Source organism: Triticum urartu, chromosome 6A (assembly GCF_056163025.1).
Source record: "Triticum urartu cultivar PI428250 chromosome 6A, HENAU_Tu73, whole genome shotgun sequence".
Taxonomy (NCBI): domain Eukaryota; kingdom Viridiplantae; phylum Streptophyta; class Magnoliopsida; order Poales; family Poaceae; genus Triticum; species Triticum urartu.
In genome coordinates, this window is record NC_141878.1 from 123885876 (window position 1) to 123902083 (window position 16208).

General features: G+C 48.1%; 3 protein-coding genes and 1 non-coding gene across 8 annotated transcripts; 2 read left to right on the top strand and 2 right to left on the bottom strand.

Moving 5' to 3' along the window:
• Positions 1-1711: 1711 nt before the first annotated feature.
• Positions 1712-7275, top strand: LOC125516177 (urease accessory protein F). Of its 5 annotated transcripts, XR_007287260.2 has the most exons (4): positions 1713-1875; positions 2133-2973; positions 3409-3596; positions 6816-7275. XR_007287260.2 is itself a non-coding variant. In XM_087526949.1 (3 exons), the coding sequence occupies exon 2, from the start codon at positions 2193-2195 to the stop codon at positions 2964-2966; it is 774 nt and encodes a 257-aa protein (XP_087383075.1). In that variant the 5' UTR covers positions 1712-1875; positions 2133-2192; the 3' UTR covers positions 2967-2968; positions 3409-3647. The 5 variants fall into 5 exon arrangements, 4 of the variants coding, with proteins under 4 accessions (XP_087383075.1, XP_087383078.1, XP_087383077.1 ...); XM_087526949.1 differs by lacking the exon at positions 6816-7275 and having other exon boundaries at positions 1712-1875; positions 2133-2968; positions 3409-3647; XM_087526952.1 differs by lacking the exons at positions 3409-3596; positions 6816-7275 and adding an exon at positions 1967-2032 and having other exon boundaries at positions 1712-1875; positions 2133-3196.
• Positions 3845-6822, top strand: LOC147964404 (urease accessory protein F-like). The gene has a single exon (XM_087526947.1). It carries the CDS (start codon positions 5666-5668, stop codon positions 6515-6517), a length of 852 nt encoding a protein of 283 aa, XP_087383073.1. The 5' UTR covers positions 3845-5665; the 3' UTR covers positions 6518-6822.
• Positions 7276-7574: 299 nt separating the features above from the next.
• On the bottom strand, positions 7575-9601 carry PDS1 (4-hydroxyphenylpyruvate dioxygenase). The gene is made up of 2 exons (XM_048681659.2): positions 8430-9601; positions 7575-8030 (listed from the first exon to the last, which is right to left on the bottom strand). The coding sequence occupies exons 1-2, from the start codon at positions 9542-9544 to the stop codon at positions 7844-7846; spliced, it is 1302 nt and encodes a 433-aa protein (XP_048537616.1). The 5' UTR covers positions 9545-9601; the 3' UTR covers positions 7575-7843.
• Positions 9602-14973: 5372 nt separating this feature from the next.
• Positions 14974-15093, bottom strand: LOC125517689 (U5 spliceosomal RNA). The gene has a single exon (XR_007287737.1). It is a non-coding gene; the product is annotated as a U5 spliceosomal RNA (small nuclear RNA).
• Between the last annotated feature and the right edge of the window lie 1115 nt (positions 15094-16208).

Genomic DNA, 16208 nt, shown 5'->3' on the forward strand with positions numbered 1-16208 from the left:
CTCCTATATGCCGCTTATTGCGGCAAGAAGTCGCCGTTTCGCACAGGATGCGGTTCACGTGGGCCGGCCTATTAGCTGTCCTTTGCTGAATGAAAGAGATGCCAAAAAAGGAGCCAGTTCTGGAATCGAACCCGTGATCTCTACATGCGCACGCTATGCGCTAGCCACTCCGCGAGGCAAGCTATTTGTGAAAGAGTGGCAGCGCCAACGTAAAAAAAACCAAACAGAAGCAGCAAAAAATAAAACAAATTCACAAAATTCCATAAAAACTTGTGGGCGAGGGATAGAACACAAGTCCTCCCGCCATGAAAGCGCGTCCATAGCCACTGTATAACTGAGATTTAGTGTGTAAAATGGCAGCCCGGTATATATGAACTACAATACGTGGCAGATTATTTATTTTTACAAAAATGCCAAACAAGATTTTTTTTAAAAGAAAATACTTTTTGAAAGGAAAACATTATTTGGGAAACTCAAAAAAGTTAAAAAATGGAACAAAAAAATTAAATACGAGAACATTTTTTGAAATAATCAACTAGTTATTGTAAACACAAAACATTTATAGAAAAAAAAAGAAATTCAAACAATGAATATATTTTGAAAATTTAAAATTACTTTTACAAAATTCTAGCATTATTTTCATTTGTGAACTAATTTTGAAAAACATGAACCTTCAATATGTGAACAAAATTTGGAAAAAAGATTTTTTTTTTTTTAAATTCGCAAACACTATTGAATTTTGAACAAAAAATAAACATGAGAAGATTTTTTTTTCATATGTGAACAAATTTTGAAACCATTTTTTTCAAATTGTGAACAAATTTTCGAACTTCCTGAACAGCTTTGAATTTGTGAACAACATTTGGAACATTTTTTTGAAATTCACATACATTTTTGCATTTGCAAACAAAATTTAAACATGTGAACAGTTTTTGTATTTGTGAACAAATTTTGGAAATGGGAACTTTTTTTAAACAAAATATTTGTTGTTTTGTGAATAAAACATTAAAAGGTGAACAGTTTCTGAAACGATGCGAACAATTTTTTAAAGCATGAATTTTTTTTTAATGTTGAGAACAAATTTTGAAATGGAGAACAAATTTGGAAGCTCGAACAGTTTTTGAAAGCACAAACATTTTTTGAATGTTGAGAACAAATTTAGAAATGGAGAACAAATTTGGAAGCGCGAACAATTTTTGAATGTTGAGAACAAATTTTGAAATGGAGAACAAATTTGGAAGCGCGAATTTGAAATGGAGAACAATTTTGTAATGGGAAGATGTTTTGAAACTCTCAAACATAATTTGAAACGTGAACAAAAAGAAAATAAAAAGAGAAGAAAAAGGAATTGAAAGATGAAATAAAGAAACAGAAAAGCAAAGAAAGAAAAAAGAAAAAACAGGAAAAACAACAAAGAAAAAGCAAACAGAAAAAACCAGTGAAAACCCGGTTCAAGAACCTTCTAGAAGGTTCCCAAAACCGTTCAGGAACCCTCCAGAAGGTTCCCAAAACCGGAAGCTGTAGCGCCAGCGCTATCTCCTAACTGGGCCGGCCCATCTTGATCGCTAGTCGCTCGCCTCTCTGTGCGAAGCCTCGACAACTCGACGCAGCGAGCGCCGTAGAAGTGGGGGTGGGCCGGAGAAGTTTAGCAGCTGTGGGCCAAATCTTGATATGGACGCAAATACAAGCGAAACAGAAGGCCCACGAGAGTTCCTCCTTGTCTCGTTGACCCCTGGCCTCTCTCTCAAACTGCCTCATCCATCCCCGCCGAAGCGATCGCCGAGTGTTCGACGAGTGCCTGAGCGGAGTTCATCGCCGCAAGCATAAAGCTACCCACCTCGCGGAGTTCGTTCCCCGGCGCGTCGACGCTGGAAGGTATGCGCCTAATTCCGCTCCCCTCTTCAATTCTGTAGGCGAAACACCCAGCGTTCCAGCGTCTGATCGACGCCCTCGGCGTGTTCGGCAGAATGCCAGTCCGGGAGCTTCATCTTGTTTGGACCTTTGAACGACTAGTTTGAAGAATTCATCGCATGTGAGATGGAAAGAATCAGGATCGGGAATTCGGGATGATATTTTTGCGTGTAAAATTTCCTGCGTTTTGGGGATCTTATGCTGTTCTCTATGGTTTACAGGAGTTTGCTCTTCTCATTTCTCAGTACTGAAGATTGGCCCATCGGCTCATCTTGATACATATGGAGCGGGATCACTCGGCTTTGAAGAAAATGAGATTGGACGACACAGAAGATTCTGCGATCAGTCAAGTGCCTGCCATGGCGTCTAGTATGAATCAGCAACTGTTCTGGAGCCAGTGGCAGCTACTGGATTCCATTCTCCCCACAGGCGGTTTCGCACACTCCTACGGCCTGGAAGCAGCTATGCAATCGCGCATAGTGAACAACCAGGAAGACCTGAGGCTGTTCCTCATCCAGGTCGTGGACAACATTGGAAGCCTGCTGCTTCCATTTGTGTACTGCGCCAGTAGGTCTCCTGACGCCGCGGCATGGGTCAAGCTAGATCAGCTGCTGGACGCTACATTGACGAACGAGGTCGGCAGGAAGGCATCCACATCCCAAGGCTCGGCTCTGTTGAGGGTGGCCGCGTCTGTCTTCACTGAGATCCAGTCGCTGCAGGATCTCCGACGGACATTTCTCGGTTCCACGAGCGTGTCCTTTCACCATGCCCCGATATTCGGGTTGATATGTGGGCTGGTTGGATTTGATAGCGAGACAACACAACGCGCTTACATGTTTGTGGCAATGAGGGATGTGATCTCTGCCGCGACGAGGCTCAATTTGATCGGACCGCTAGCTGCTTCGGTTCTGCAGCACCAGGTTGCGCCAGATGCCGAGAAGATGCTGCAAAAGTGGAGGGACCGTGATGTCTCTGAAGCATCACAGACTGCGCCGCTGCTTGACGCATTGCAAGGCTGCCATGCTTACATGTTCTCTAGGCTGTTTTGCTCCTAATAGTGAGGTTCACTTCCATATCTTCCCATCTCTTTTGTTGTACAATGTCTCCAAGCATACACAACAGAGGGCTCAACTTCATGATACCTGTACCATGTGTGCTTTTGTATTATTCTGATGTATTGAAACATATCTCCTTATCTCCTGGGAAAATAAGTTAACTGGTTCATAGAGAGATGTATGTTACTCTGTATAAAGCATCTTTTGTAACATGGCATATGGTTGATCGATGGTTTTGTGCACTGCAATTGAACATTCACTTGAGTGTTCTCCTAACAAGGACATGATAAGCAATTGAGCAGTTTATTCAATTATCCTGTAACAAGGAGATGTTTAAATAGATCAGACATTTCCCAGGTCCATTTTGTGGACAGCATGATGCACGATACACCCAGTTATATGTCTGGATAACCTTATTCTGATATTCCTCTGCTTCTTTCAGGTTGCTGAATGCAATTTGGTGTAGTTCTGCTCATGGTTTTACCTCAGAGAAGTACAGGACCCCTGGCTTTACTAAACAACAATGGCATCAGAAGATTACAAGCATCCTGAGGAAAGATGCCCAGTATAATTCTTTATTTTACTTGCAAGCAAGATTGTACAAAAATGCCAATAGTACATTATGTTCATGTGAGCCCTCTCTACCATCTCTTACACTCATGATACATATGATACATCTGTCTTCAGCTTCACCAGTTATAACATTGATCTAATTGTGCATCGCATATTACAAACATTGTTTTCTTTTGCTCCATGATACAAAGTACTGGATCTGTTGCTCCAGCTCCAGATTCTATCCTAAATGCAACAGCAGAATGCTTGGCTTCAAGGGATTTCTGGTACTCAATAGATCTGAACAGCTCAGAGAAGTTGCCCTTGCCAATCCTGCCTCAGCCACTCTTCTGGTACTCTTGCCCGGTCCCGTCCTTCCCCATGCACCTGATCCTTTGGATCATCTCCATAGAGTAGCTGATGCAGTTAGATTTGGAATCACATAGAGTAGATAAAAGATAGCAAGGATGCAATCTGAAGTCAGTAGGTCACTGAACCTCAAGTTACTGAATTATGGCATAAATACTAGCACTATCTTCTGAATCGATTTTTTTCAAATAACTGTGTATGGCTCTATGCTAAAATACAGTACACCATGCCACGAATTGTGAAGTTGGATACGTGGCCCTATGCAAGCAGCTTTATTCCCCTTTAAAGCTCACGATTTTCATAAAGATGCATCATGCATGGATGCACTAAAAAGAGTTTCAGTTGGATTCACGGCATTCAGTATAACCAAGGTTTGATACCTTTATGCACCATACAGATGCACCATGTGATGTAGAACTCAAAATAAGTTCTTCTCTTATTTTACTTGCAAGCAAGATTGTACAGCAATGCCAACAGTACATTTTGTTCATGTGTGAGCCCTTCTTCCATCTGTTACACTGATGATATATAGGATACGCATGTCTTCAGCTTCGCTAATTATAACACGGATATAATTGCCCGTCGCATATCACAAACAACATTGTTTTCTTTTGCTCCATGAGACCATGATACAAAGTACTGGATCAGCTTCTCCAGCTCCAGCTTCTATCCTATGATCCCTGATCTGCAGCAGATTGCTTGGCTTCAAGGGACTTCTCATAATCCTCAATGGACTTGAACAGCTCAGAGAAGTTCCCTTTGCAGAACCCGCCACAGCCACCCTTCTGGTACCTTCCTCTCGTCCTTCTCCATGCACCCGATCCTTTGGATCATCTCATATTACAGAGAACATTGTTCTCTTTTGCTCCACAACACAAAGTACTAGATAAGTTGCTTGAGCTCCAGATTCTATCCTGTGATGCAGCAACGGATTGCTTGGCTTCAAGGGATTTTTCATGCTCCTCAATAGATCTGAACCGCTCGGAGAAGATGCCCTTGCTAAACCCGCCGCAGCCACCATTCTGATACTCTTGCCCAATCTCTCCCTTCTCCATGCACCCGATCCTTTGATCATCTCCAAGAATCAGGTTGGCCTGAACATAGTAGATAAAGATTTGGAATCACAGAGAGTAGATAAAGTTAGCGAAGATGCTGCCTGAAGTCAGGTGGGCACTGAACCTCAAGCTACTGAACGATGAAATACTAGTACTATCTATCGAACCCAAACTTATTTAGATAACTGTCTATGATAATATGTTGTGCACCATGCAACGAATTGTGAAGTTGTCAGGATCTATATTCCCCTTAAAAGTTGTCAGGAACTCAGGATCTTTATAAAGATGCATCATGCGAATGCACCAAAAAAAGTTTCAGTTGGATTCATGGCATTCACTGCCATATGGCTCGTGTGCCAAAACCAAGGTTTGATACCTTTACGCACCATACACATGCAACATGTGGTTTAGAACTCAAAACCAATTCTTCTTATTTTACTTCCAAGCAAGATTGTAGAACAGTGCCAACAGTACATTTTGTTGATGTGTGAGCCCCCTCTTCCATCTGTTACACTCATGATAAATAGGATACATATGTCTTCAGCTTCACCAACTATAACATTGATATAATTGCGCGTCGCATATCACAAGCAACACTGTTTTCTTTTGTTCCATGAGACCATGATACACAGTACTGGATTAGTTCTCCAGCTCCAGCTTCTATCCTATGATCCCTGAACTGCAGCAGATTGCTTGGCTTCAAGGGACTTCTCGTAATCCTCTATGGATTTGAACAGCTCAGAGAAGTTGCCTTTGCCGAGCCGTCCACAGCCACCCTTCTGGTACTCTTCCCCTCTCTCGTCCTTCTCCATGCACCCGATCCTTTGGATCATCTCCAGGAACAACGTTGGCCTGAACATAATAGTTGATGCAGTTAGATTTGGAATCACGGGGAGTAGAGCAAAGAAGCAGCTTGAATTTATAATCCAGGTCTTGGAGAACATTGTAAGCCTGCTGCTTCTATTTGTGTACTGCGCCAGTAGATCTCCTGATGCCGCGGCGTGGATCAGGCTAGATCAGCTGCTGGATGCTACGTTGACAAACGAGGTAGGCAGGAAGGCGTTCACGTCGCAAGGCTCGGCTCTGTTGAGGGTGGCTGCGTCCGTCTTCACTGAGATCCAGTCGCTGCAGGATCTCCGAAGGACATTTCTCTGTTCCACGAACGTGTCGTTTCACCATGCACCGACGTTCGGGTTGATATGCGGGCTGGTTGGATTTGACAGTGAGACAACACCCAGGGCTTACATGTTTGTGACAATGAGGGATGTGATCTCCTTGGCGACGATGTTCAATTTGATCGGACCGCTTGCTGCTTTGGTGCTGCAGCACCAGGTTACGCCAGATGCTGAGAAGAAGCTGCAGAAGTGGAGGGACCGTGATGTCTCTGAAGCATCACAGACTGCGTCGCTGTTTGACACGTTGCAGGGCTGCCATGGTCTAGGCTGTTTTGCTCCTGACAATGAGTTTCGCTTCCATATATTTCCGTCTCTCATGTTGTACAATGTCTTCAAGCATACACAACAGAGGGCTCAAATTCATGGTACATGTATAATTCATGCCTTCATATTATTCTGATGTAGGATGCCATTGAAACACATCTCCTTATTTTCTGAAAAAAATCAGTTAACGGGTTCATAGAGAGATACATGTTACTTTGTATAAAGCATCTTTTATAACATGGCATATGATTGATCGATGACTTTGTGCATTGCAATTGAACATTCACATGATTGATGTCTCCTACAGTAACAGGGACATGATGAGCAATTAAGCAGTTGATTCCTGTAACAAGGAGATGTTAAAATAGATCAGAGATTTCACTGGTCCATTTTGTTTAGATGACCTTGTTATGTTTTTTCTCTGCTTCTTTCAGGTTGCTGAATGTAATTTGGTGTACTTCTGCTCACAGTTTTACCCCGGAGAGTAGAGAACTACTGGCTTTTCCTAAAGAAAAATGGCATCAGAAGATTGCAAGCACCCCGAGGACAGATGCCCAGTACGATTCTATATTTGCAGGCAAGATTGTACAACAATCTATTACACTCATCATACATAGGATACATCTATCTTTAGCTTCACCAAATACAACAATTATAATTCTGTGTCCCATATTATGTTCATGTGTGAATGCTTTCTTAGCATAGCATACACTCACTGTAACAAATGTAAGACATTCTGGCAGTTTAAATACATTTGTTTACAGAGGAAGTAGATCTCAACAGCTCGGAGAAGTTGACCTTGCCAAACCCACCGCAGCTACCATTCTGGTACTCTTGCCCAGTCTCGTCCTCCATGGACCTGATCCTTTGGATCTCTCCAAGAACAAGGTTGGCCTGAACATAATATAATAGCTGATGCAGTTAGATTTGGATCACAGAGACTAGATAAACATAGCAAAGATGCTGTCCTAAGTCAGTAGGGCACTGAACCTCAAGTTACTGAATTATAGCATAAATACTAGTAGTACTATCTGCTGAACCAAAATAAAGTTGGATTCTTTGGCCTTTTACTATTCAAGGAGCTTTATTCCCCTTTAAGTTGTCACAATCTTTATAAAGATGCATCATGACCTTCACTATCATATGGCTCGTATGACCAAAACCAAGATTTGATACCTTACGCACGCACCGTGTGATGCAGAACTCAAAATCGGTTCTTCTTTATTTTACTTGCAAGCAAGATTATACAACAATGCCAACAGTACATTTTGTTCATGTGTGAGCCGAGCCCCCTCTACCATCTATTACACCCATCATACATAGGATACATCAGTCTTCAGCTTCACCAATTATAACATCGGACATAATTGCGCGCCGCATCTTACAAACAACATCATTTTCTTTTGCTCCATGAGACCTGATACAAAGTACTGGATCAGCTCCTCCAGCTCCAGCTTCTATCCTATGATCCCTGAACTGCAGCAGATTGCTTGGCTTCAAGGGACTTCTCGTAATCTTCAATGGACTTGAACAGCTCGGAGAAGTTGCCTTTGCCGAACCCGCCGCAGCCACCCTTCTGGTACTCTTCCCCTCTCTCGTCCTTCTCCATGCACCCGATCCTCTGGATCATCTCCAGGAACAACGTCGGCCTGAACATAATAGCTGATGCAGTTAGATTTGGAACCACAGGGAGCAGAGAAAAGATGCAGCTAGAATGTATTAGAGCACTGAACCTCACATTACTGAATTAGCATAACTGATACTACCTCCTGAACCTAATCTTGTGCAGATAGCTGCCTATGCTAATCTATGGCCCAAATTGGGAATATACGTTGGTTTTCCACTATGCACAGGGAGCTTTATTCCCCCTTTTTGGTTTGAACAAGATTTTATTCCCCTTTTAGTTCTCGCAATCTTCATAAAGGTGCATCATGCATGGAGTTCAACTCTGTGTTCTGACGGTAACATTTGATACTTTTGTGCAGCATTACACGTGCATCATGTAATTTAGAACCCAAAGTCAAAGTGGAAAAAGGTTGTGTTTTTACCTGTCCCCTACTGGCTTGGTGAAGATTTGTAGCAACACCCCTTGGTCGTCCCTGTCGACGAGCACCCCCAGCTCCTGGCATTCCTTGATCTGCGCCTCCGAGAGCACATCCCCGGCGATGCGCCGCACGCCTTCGTAGTACTTCGGCAGCGGGGGTGGCAGGAAGTCGAAGCCGCCCATGGCGGAGCGCGCACGCATCTCCCTGAGCGTCCTGAGCACGTCGCTGCTGGCCACCGCGATGTGCTGCACGCCCGAGCCGCCGTGGTGTTCCAGGAACGTCTGTATCTGGCTCCGGCGCTTGGTGCCGTGCACCGGCTCGTTGAGCGGCAGCAGCACGCCCTCCGAGTTGTTGGCGAGCACCATCGAGTTGAGCCCGCTCTCGGCCGTGCCCACGTCCTCCGTCGTGAACTCGGCGAACTCGTGGAACCCCGTGAACCCGGCGACGTAGGCCGCGGCGGGGGCAAGCTCCGGGACGTTGCCGACGACGTGGTCGAACCGCGTCAGGCCGTAGTCCACGGCGTCTGGGTTGCTCACGCCCTCGAACCCCGGCAAGAAGGGCACGTCCGTGCCGTCCGGGTGGCTGACGAAGCGGAGCACGACGTCGCCGTAGAGCTCGACCTCCGCGAAGCCGAAGCCGCGGCCGAGGTCCACAGGGCTGAAGGCCGGGCGCGCGCCCCCGTCGACGCTGGCGCGGAAGGCCTCGGCGGCGTCCGCGACGCGCAGCGCTATGGAGCGCACCGCGAGGCCGTGGTCCGCGGAGAACTGGCGCGCGGCGTCGGCGGAGAAGGAGGGCAGGGAGGCGGTGGCGGCGTCGCAGCCGTTGGCGTAGGGGGCCGTGAAGAGGAAGGCGAGGTTGCCCGAGCGGAGCAGCTGGGAGGCGTGCACGGAGTTCCCCGTGGAGAGGTCGGACCTGGCGGCGAGCGGCGCGCCGAGCGCGAAGGCGAAGCGGCCGGCGGCGGAGGCGGCGTCCGCGCACCAGAACTCGACGTGGTGGAAGGCGAGCGTGTGGAAGCGGTCGCTGCGCGGGTTGAAGCGGACCATTCGGCGCGGCCGCGCGTGCTCCGGCGTCACCGCGGCGGCGCCGGTGGCTGCGGGGGTGGTGGGGGTGGGCGGCATGGTGTGTGTTCGCTTCTTGGCTGCGTGTGGTAGTGGCTCCGGGTTATCAGTTACGGGAGAAGTGGGGGTAATAAAGGGAGCAGATGACGCCACGTGGGCCTTGGGGTTTAGTGGTGGCGGGTGGGATTTGTCTTTTGGCGTTTGGTGGTGTGGGGGCTCGAGCTAGTGTGATGGGTTTGCTGACTGGCCCAGGGTAAGGTACATCCAAGTACAGCTAGAAATATTATTATTGCAAAAAAAAAGTTCAGCTAAAAATATTGCCAGGTTCATATTCTCTCTAGCTAGTAGTAGTGGTCATTTCATCTTTCTTTTTCTCTCCCCTCCCTCCTGATTTTTAGAGTTGATCTTGGTTTTTGTTTCCTCTACTCCTCCGACGGCCTCGTCGGCCGAAGTTGGGATAAGAGAGGAGGACGGGTCTCGGGTAGATGTCGCTGAGGCGGCTGGTGATATGTTGTGGAGAAGCTTGCCACCGTTGCTCGGGGGCGGCGTGTGGTGGAAGCCCTCATCTTCCTATTTCTTGCCCATGGTGGATGGAAGTTGACGAAGGTGGATCTGGCGACAGTTTCATAATAAGCTCGTTTGGTTTCGGATCTGAAGATCATTGGAGTTGCTTCTTCCTTCTGCCTTTGTTGATGCGGTGGTGGAAAGGGCGAGAAAGTTTGGGGAATTTTTACAGGCATCGGTGCTCACTCGTCATCTTCATTTACCTCTCCATATCGACCTTTGTTGTCGGGGCTGAGGATCAAACAATGGATTTTCTTCAGTGAGCGGTTTGGATGGCTAGGACGGAACACTTGACTTAGGTGGGTTTGTCGACAATCTCTGACGCCCCCTTGTTTAGCCTCCGGAAGGGAGGGCCTTCTTTCATTGCCCTACGATGACATGTTTTGTGTCCGAAGATGGTGGCCAAAGCATCTTCGCGCGAGGTCGCCAGCAGATTGAAGACTCGATGTGTCTTTGTTTTTAATGTAAAATGGGAGGGCTTGCTTGTAATTCCTTTTTTCAGGGTCCTCTTTGCAGTGTTGTGATGCTTTTGTTGTTATAATGCCAGCTCTGGCACCTTCGGGTCCCTTCGCGTGTTCAAAAGAATATTCTCTCTAGTTTTTCCTCTATTTGTCCAAAGGATTTTTCATAGAATATACAATTACAATTCTTAGGAGTTTTTCATAAGTGCCTTGTTTGATTTGCTATATTCTGATTCATAGAAAACATTGATTAAGATTCATTTGTATTGGATTTCATAGGAAAGTTTCCATCAACTCTAACCTCATGAAAAGAATTCTTTGTTCTTTCATGAACAATCAAACGACCATACAACCCCCCTCCCCCCCCCCATCCCCTCCCCGAGCTCGTCCAACTCTCGTACTGCCTTCTTCCACCAACGCCTCGTACACAAAACACCATGGATTCGTTGCCCTGGAGCTCGAGGTCTTCCTACCAACCTCTAGCGGAGGCATTGGGTCTACTAGGGAATACTCCCTCCGTCCGAAAAAGTTTGTCCCTCAAATGGATGTATTTAACACCAAGTTAGTGTTAGATACATCCATTTGAAGAACAAGTTTGCGACAAGTTTTTTCGGACGTAGAAAGTAGGTAACTAATTTATGGATTTTTTTATGTTACTGATGTTTCTACATATATAGATGTTGAGTAACGTGATTGTATTAGGAAACATAGGTTAAATTAGGAAATATTCTGGCTTGCCTTGTACTCTACATAGATCATGTACTCTTATATATATGCCCATGAGGCTCAAGCAATACAACGACTATTTCACCAATCCCTTTCTCCTTCTAATATGGTATCTATCGCAAGTCGATTTTAAACCCGCCGTCGCTTCCGTACCCACGCGCCGCCCCTGGGGCGGTCGGCCTCCATGACCGCCGGCGGGGGCCGCGCCACCCGTACCTAGGGTTCATCCGCCGACCGTGTTGGCCGGCTGCCCTAGAGAGTCTTTTTCCCGAGCCCTTGCTTCGGGTTTTTTTTGCTCTCTTACCGATCGCTTTGATCGGCGTTTTTCTTTTTGGTTTTCCGATCTAATCTTGATCGGTTTGCGTGCCCGCCGTCGCCGTCGACCCTGTACGCCTCTACTCCGACCCCGGCGTGACCAGTCGGCCTCTCCTCCGACCCAGCGGCCACGCGCGTTGAGGCGGCCCGTCAGGGCCAGCCGCCGTCCGCGTGTCGGTTCGCCCGTCGCCCTGCGCCGACCGTCACCGCCCTGCTTCGACCAGGACACCTGCATCGCCCCGACCCGGCGGCCTCCCGCCATGCGACGGCCAATCATAGCCGTCGCTCGCGTGCCGGCCCGCCCATCGATCCACGTCACCCGCCTCCGCAGCGTCTACACAGCGGCCTGGCGGTCTACCTCGACGGCCTCGTTCTCGGCTGCGTCGGGACGGCTACGTCAGGCTCGTCAGCTGCCTCAACTCGGACGCCGCTGCTCCGTTGGTTGCTCGGGCCTCGTTGCCCGGGCGTCGGCGCTGCTTTGGCAGCCCGGGTGCCGGTGCTAACAAGCTCGTCCGCGACATCCCACGGCGTCTGTGGTCGCCGGCTTCATCTCGGACTCTGCCGCCACCACGCCTCCACCGAGCGACGTCCCCGACCTCGCACGCAATCGGCTTGATCACCCGCTCGCCGTCGCGATCCGCCTCATCTACGCCGCGCGACCGACCTGGCCCGTCGGCTATGCGCGCCTCTGCAGGTCCCGTGAAGATCGTCCCCGAGTTCAGCGCGCCTCTCTACCGATCGAGCATCGGGCTGCCGCTGCGTCGCCCCGTCGGGCTGCAGCGCTGCCGCCCCATGGTTCTCCTCGCGGCTGCATCGACTCGTGCGTCGCTACTGCGTCGCCCCTTCAGGCTGTAGTGCCGCGATACGCGGTCCAGGCCGCCGCCCCGAGGCTGTCCCCGCGGCTGCACCGACTCGCGCACCGCCGTTGCGTCGCCCCTTCGGGCAGCAACATCGCGGCGCGCGGTCCCCGCCGCCGTCCCGAGGTCTTCCCGCCATCGCCCCGACCCGCCTGCCGCCGCTGCGTCGCCCCTTCGGGCCGTAGCGCCGCGGCCCGCGGTCAGCTCCGCCGTCACCGCGCGTCGACCTCCCGTGGTATGCGTCGCGCCGTCTTCCTTGGCGCTGGAACGCCACCATCCGCGTCGGTCTTCGTCACGCTGTCAGGATTCTTCGCCTACTTCGAGCACCGCCGCCGCACTTCTAACCTAGCCGCCGCCGCCGCCGTCAGACCGCCGCCGCCGCTCTTCTTTGGCCGCCGCCGCGGCTACCTCCGTAGCTGCCGCCGCTGCCCGTCCACCCCGTTCGTCTTCGTCCAGCACCAGCCCGTCGCCAGCGTTGCCATCATCTACCCCGACCACTTCGTCTACTCCGACCATCGTTGGTGACATCGGCACCGCGCCGATGAACGCCGCAATCGTCGTCGAGTTCTTCTCTGCTGGCCCCTCTGACTTCTCCGATATGGCGTACAGCTCGTGCAGGTCCCTCGTCTACGCATGCCCGGTGCTGGCAACACCGATGCGTGCCTTCATCCACGACGTGTCCCCGGGCCTGGCAAGCCTGGTCGGCGCTTCGTCAACTTCGTCTTCGTCCGTCTACGCATGCCCGGTGCTGACAACACCGGTGCGTGCCTTCGTCCACGATGTGTCCCCGGGCTTGGCAAACCCGCCGCGACGCGTCATCAACAACATTTTTTTCCCGGCGCACCCCTACTTCGACACCACTGCGCCCATGCTAACTCGGCGCCCTCTTGCGCCCGCGGCTCCACGGCGACTTCCTTGACACCGGCCACCCCGACTCGACATCGACCACGGCATTCATCGCACGGCTACCTCGACCACGGCTCCACCACCCACGCTCTCGGCTACATCGACAAACGACATAAAGGGCTACCGCCTGTTTGAGCAACCTCGTTTATTTCCACTCCAGCCACGACTCTGCGATGCGTCGACCGTTACGACTATGGGGGGGTGTCCGTTGGCTTGCCTTCGGATTCTTCTCCAGTCTCACCGTCTGCGTCGCTACCGTTGTGACCGCGGGGGGGTGTTGAGTAACGTGATTGTATTAGGAAACATAGGTTAGACTAGGAAATATTCTGGCTTGCCTTGTACTCTAAGTAGATCATGTACTCTTATATATATGACCATGAGGCTCAAGCAATACAACGACTATTTCACCAATCCCTCTCTCCTTCTAACAATAGATTTTTGATGCTGCAAATTTTGCTTCTAGGTGCTGCAATCTTGTGTGTCTTCTGCTGCAAATGCATGGGTGACATGATGCAATGACTCTGAGGTGGCCGAGGGAAATGTTGTGTCCATGTTGCGAGTTTTTTGATGGTGCTGCGAGCGTTGGCTAACATGTACGTGTGGTGAGTTTTTTCTCAATAATTTTGCTGCGACGAGGGGGATTTGTTGTGTCTCGCGCGCACACACACAATTGCATGTTGTTTTACGCATCGTGGGGGAAATAAAACGACGATGTTGCGTGCTAGGCGTGATCTTTTGTGTGCTGCCTTAAAATGGGTAGGCATGACAAGGACGTAGACGGCCCATTTCACGTGGCTAGGTAAACAGCTGCATTTTTACTGTAAAAATAAGAAGTAAACAGCTCGTTGATTGAAAGTAACGAAAATCAAAGTACGTGTACCGTGCACCATACAAAGGAGATCTGAGCGTGCAGCACTGCTCCTCTTCTCAATCTCAAGAGCAGCAGTAGCGTTTCCGGCTTGTCCTTCGGCGTCCGAACCCAGTCATCGGCCTGATCTATCGTCGAGCTACGTATGGGCCAGAGCCAGAGGATATGCATGCATGATGCATCCGAGCCGTGCTTCGAAATCTCTTGTTTGACTCGTACTCTTCTTCCCTCTGAACCCTTGGTTGTTCTTTCCTTTTTCTCTCCCTCTCCGCTCATACAGTCTCGATTTCTCCTCTTCCCATCCCGCCAAACCGGAGCGCCATTTGTGCACGCAACTTGGGATCGCCATCCAGCTGAGCTGAAGGTAATTATAACGGCAGCATGGCATGTCTGGTTGCTTCCAACGCTTTGCTTTGCGGCGGTTTTCGTGGCGTGCAGATAAGGGCTTTTGGCTGTAATTTTGTCTTCATATCGTAGGTTTTTTTCTTTTTGAGGGGTCTTCATATCATAGGTGCGTAGCAGGCTAAAATCCATGCGACTTGCTCATGTACGTCTGCTGCTCAGAATCAAACATCTTCAGAAAACAAAGGCAAACAAATAAGGAACCAACATATATAATTGTTCAGTTGAAGGCCAACTGAACTACACCAAAAGTTTGAGACGCGTGCAAAGCTTCAGATTGACGCCGCTGGGCCATACAGATGTCAATGGGAGGGATCCAATGCAACTACTTCAGAAACAATTAGTAGCTGATGAGTGGTTGAACCAAATTTTGTTAAACTGAATTGTGGGACCCTCCAGTAAAGGAAGAGAACCCTTCAAAAATAGGTGTATGCTGCTTGATGTGGCGTGCACACGGTATTCTTTAGTAAAAGGCGAAAGAATAGTTCGCTTTGTGCTCGCCACGCAGCTGCCTGAGCTCCAACACTACAGCTCACGTCCTATAAGTAGCGATTAGAGTGGGCTCAACTCCACCGAGCAAGCGAGGTGGGACTAATACCTGTGCTCAATTTTTAGGAAGCCTAATGGCAATTTCAGTTCTATAAGCGCGGCCCATGTTAAGCTTCTAGATTGGACGTTTGGCCCAGTTCGGTTTAGTTCAGTTGGACTTCTTGCATTGATCACGGTCCTGGGCTGGTCTTGCACGTATAGATGGGCTGGCCGCTGCTATTTCTCGCTTGCTGCGAGCTGAACGTGGCGCTCGCCTCAGGCGCACCCAAAACGGGACGGCCCAGCGTGGGACGAGCGCTTGCTCTCCAGCACAATTTTGAACCTCGAGCTGCAAATTATGAAGCTCATAGGTTTGCTAGATATGGTGTTTCTCTCTCGCGGTAGGGAGGCATTTGTGGTTGGATACTCCCCGTGATCCAGTTGTAATCCCTGCGAACATTTTAGCTAATCAATAAAGGCCTAGCAAGCCTTTCTCAAAAAAATTACTTTATTATATTTCTAAATGAAAAATAAATATTAATTTAAAAATGTTTATCATGCGTTGAAAGATGTTTATATAATTTAAACAAATATTCACATAATTCAAAAATACTAATAGCATTTAAAGAAATGCATGCGGAATTTATAAAAAATGTTCACACATTACGATAAGATGTTTGTGACATTTTCTAAAAATGTTGCTGTGATTTAGTAAAATGTTTTGTACCATTCAGAAAATGTTTGTGACATTTAAAGAAATGTCCACATGTTTAAAAAAGAATGTTCATGTCTATACAATGTAAAAATATGCTCACGTATTTTAAAAAATGTTTTGTACCATTTGAAAAAATGTATGTTACATTTGAAAATGATCACTTTCCAAAAATAGGTTCATCGAATTTAAACAAATGTTATACAATGTAAAAAAAGTTTCTGTATTTAAAAGAATATTTTGTGTCATTCAAATATAATGTTTCAGTGTGTATTTGAAAAATGTTTAACACGTATTATAAAAACATGTTCCAAACTTGTATTTGAAAAAAAATGCTAATATGTATTTGAAAAATGTTCAAATCATGCGTTCTTCGGCATCATGG

Bases quoted from the DNA above. Each gene is read 5' to 3' on its own strand.
- PDS1 (XM_048681659.2), bottom strand. From the start codon at position 9,544: ATGCCGCCCACCCCCACCACCCCCGCAGCCACCGGCGCCGCCGCGGTG. The intron at 8,031-8,429 runs GTAAAAACACAA...TATTATGTTCAG, and splicing joins ACCAAGCCAGTAGGGGACAG to GCCGACGTTGTTCCTGGAGA.
- LOC147964404 (XM_087526947.1), top strand. From the start codon at position 5,666: ATGGATTTGAACAGCTCAGAGAAGTTGCCTTTGCCGAGCCGTCCACAG.
- LOC125516177 (XM_087526949.1), top strand. From the start codon at position 2,193: ATGGAGCGGGATCACTCGGCTTTGAAGAAAATGAGATTGGACGACACA.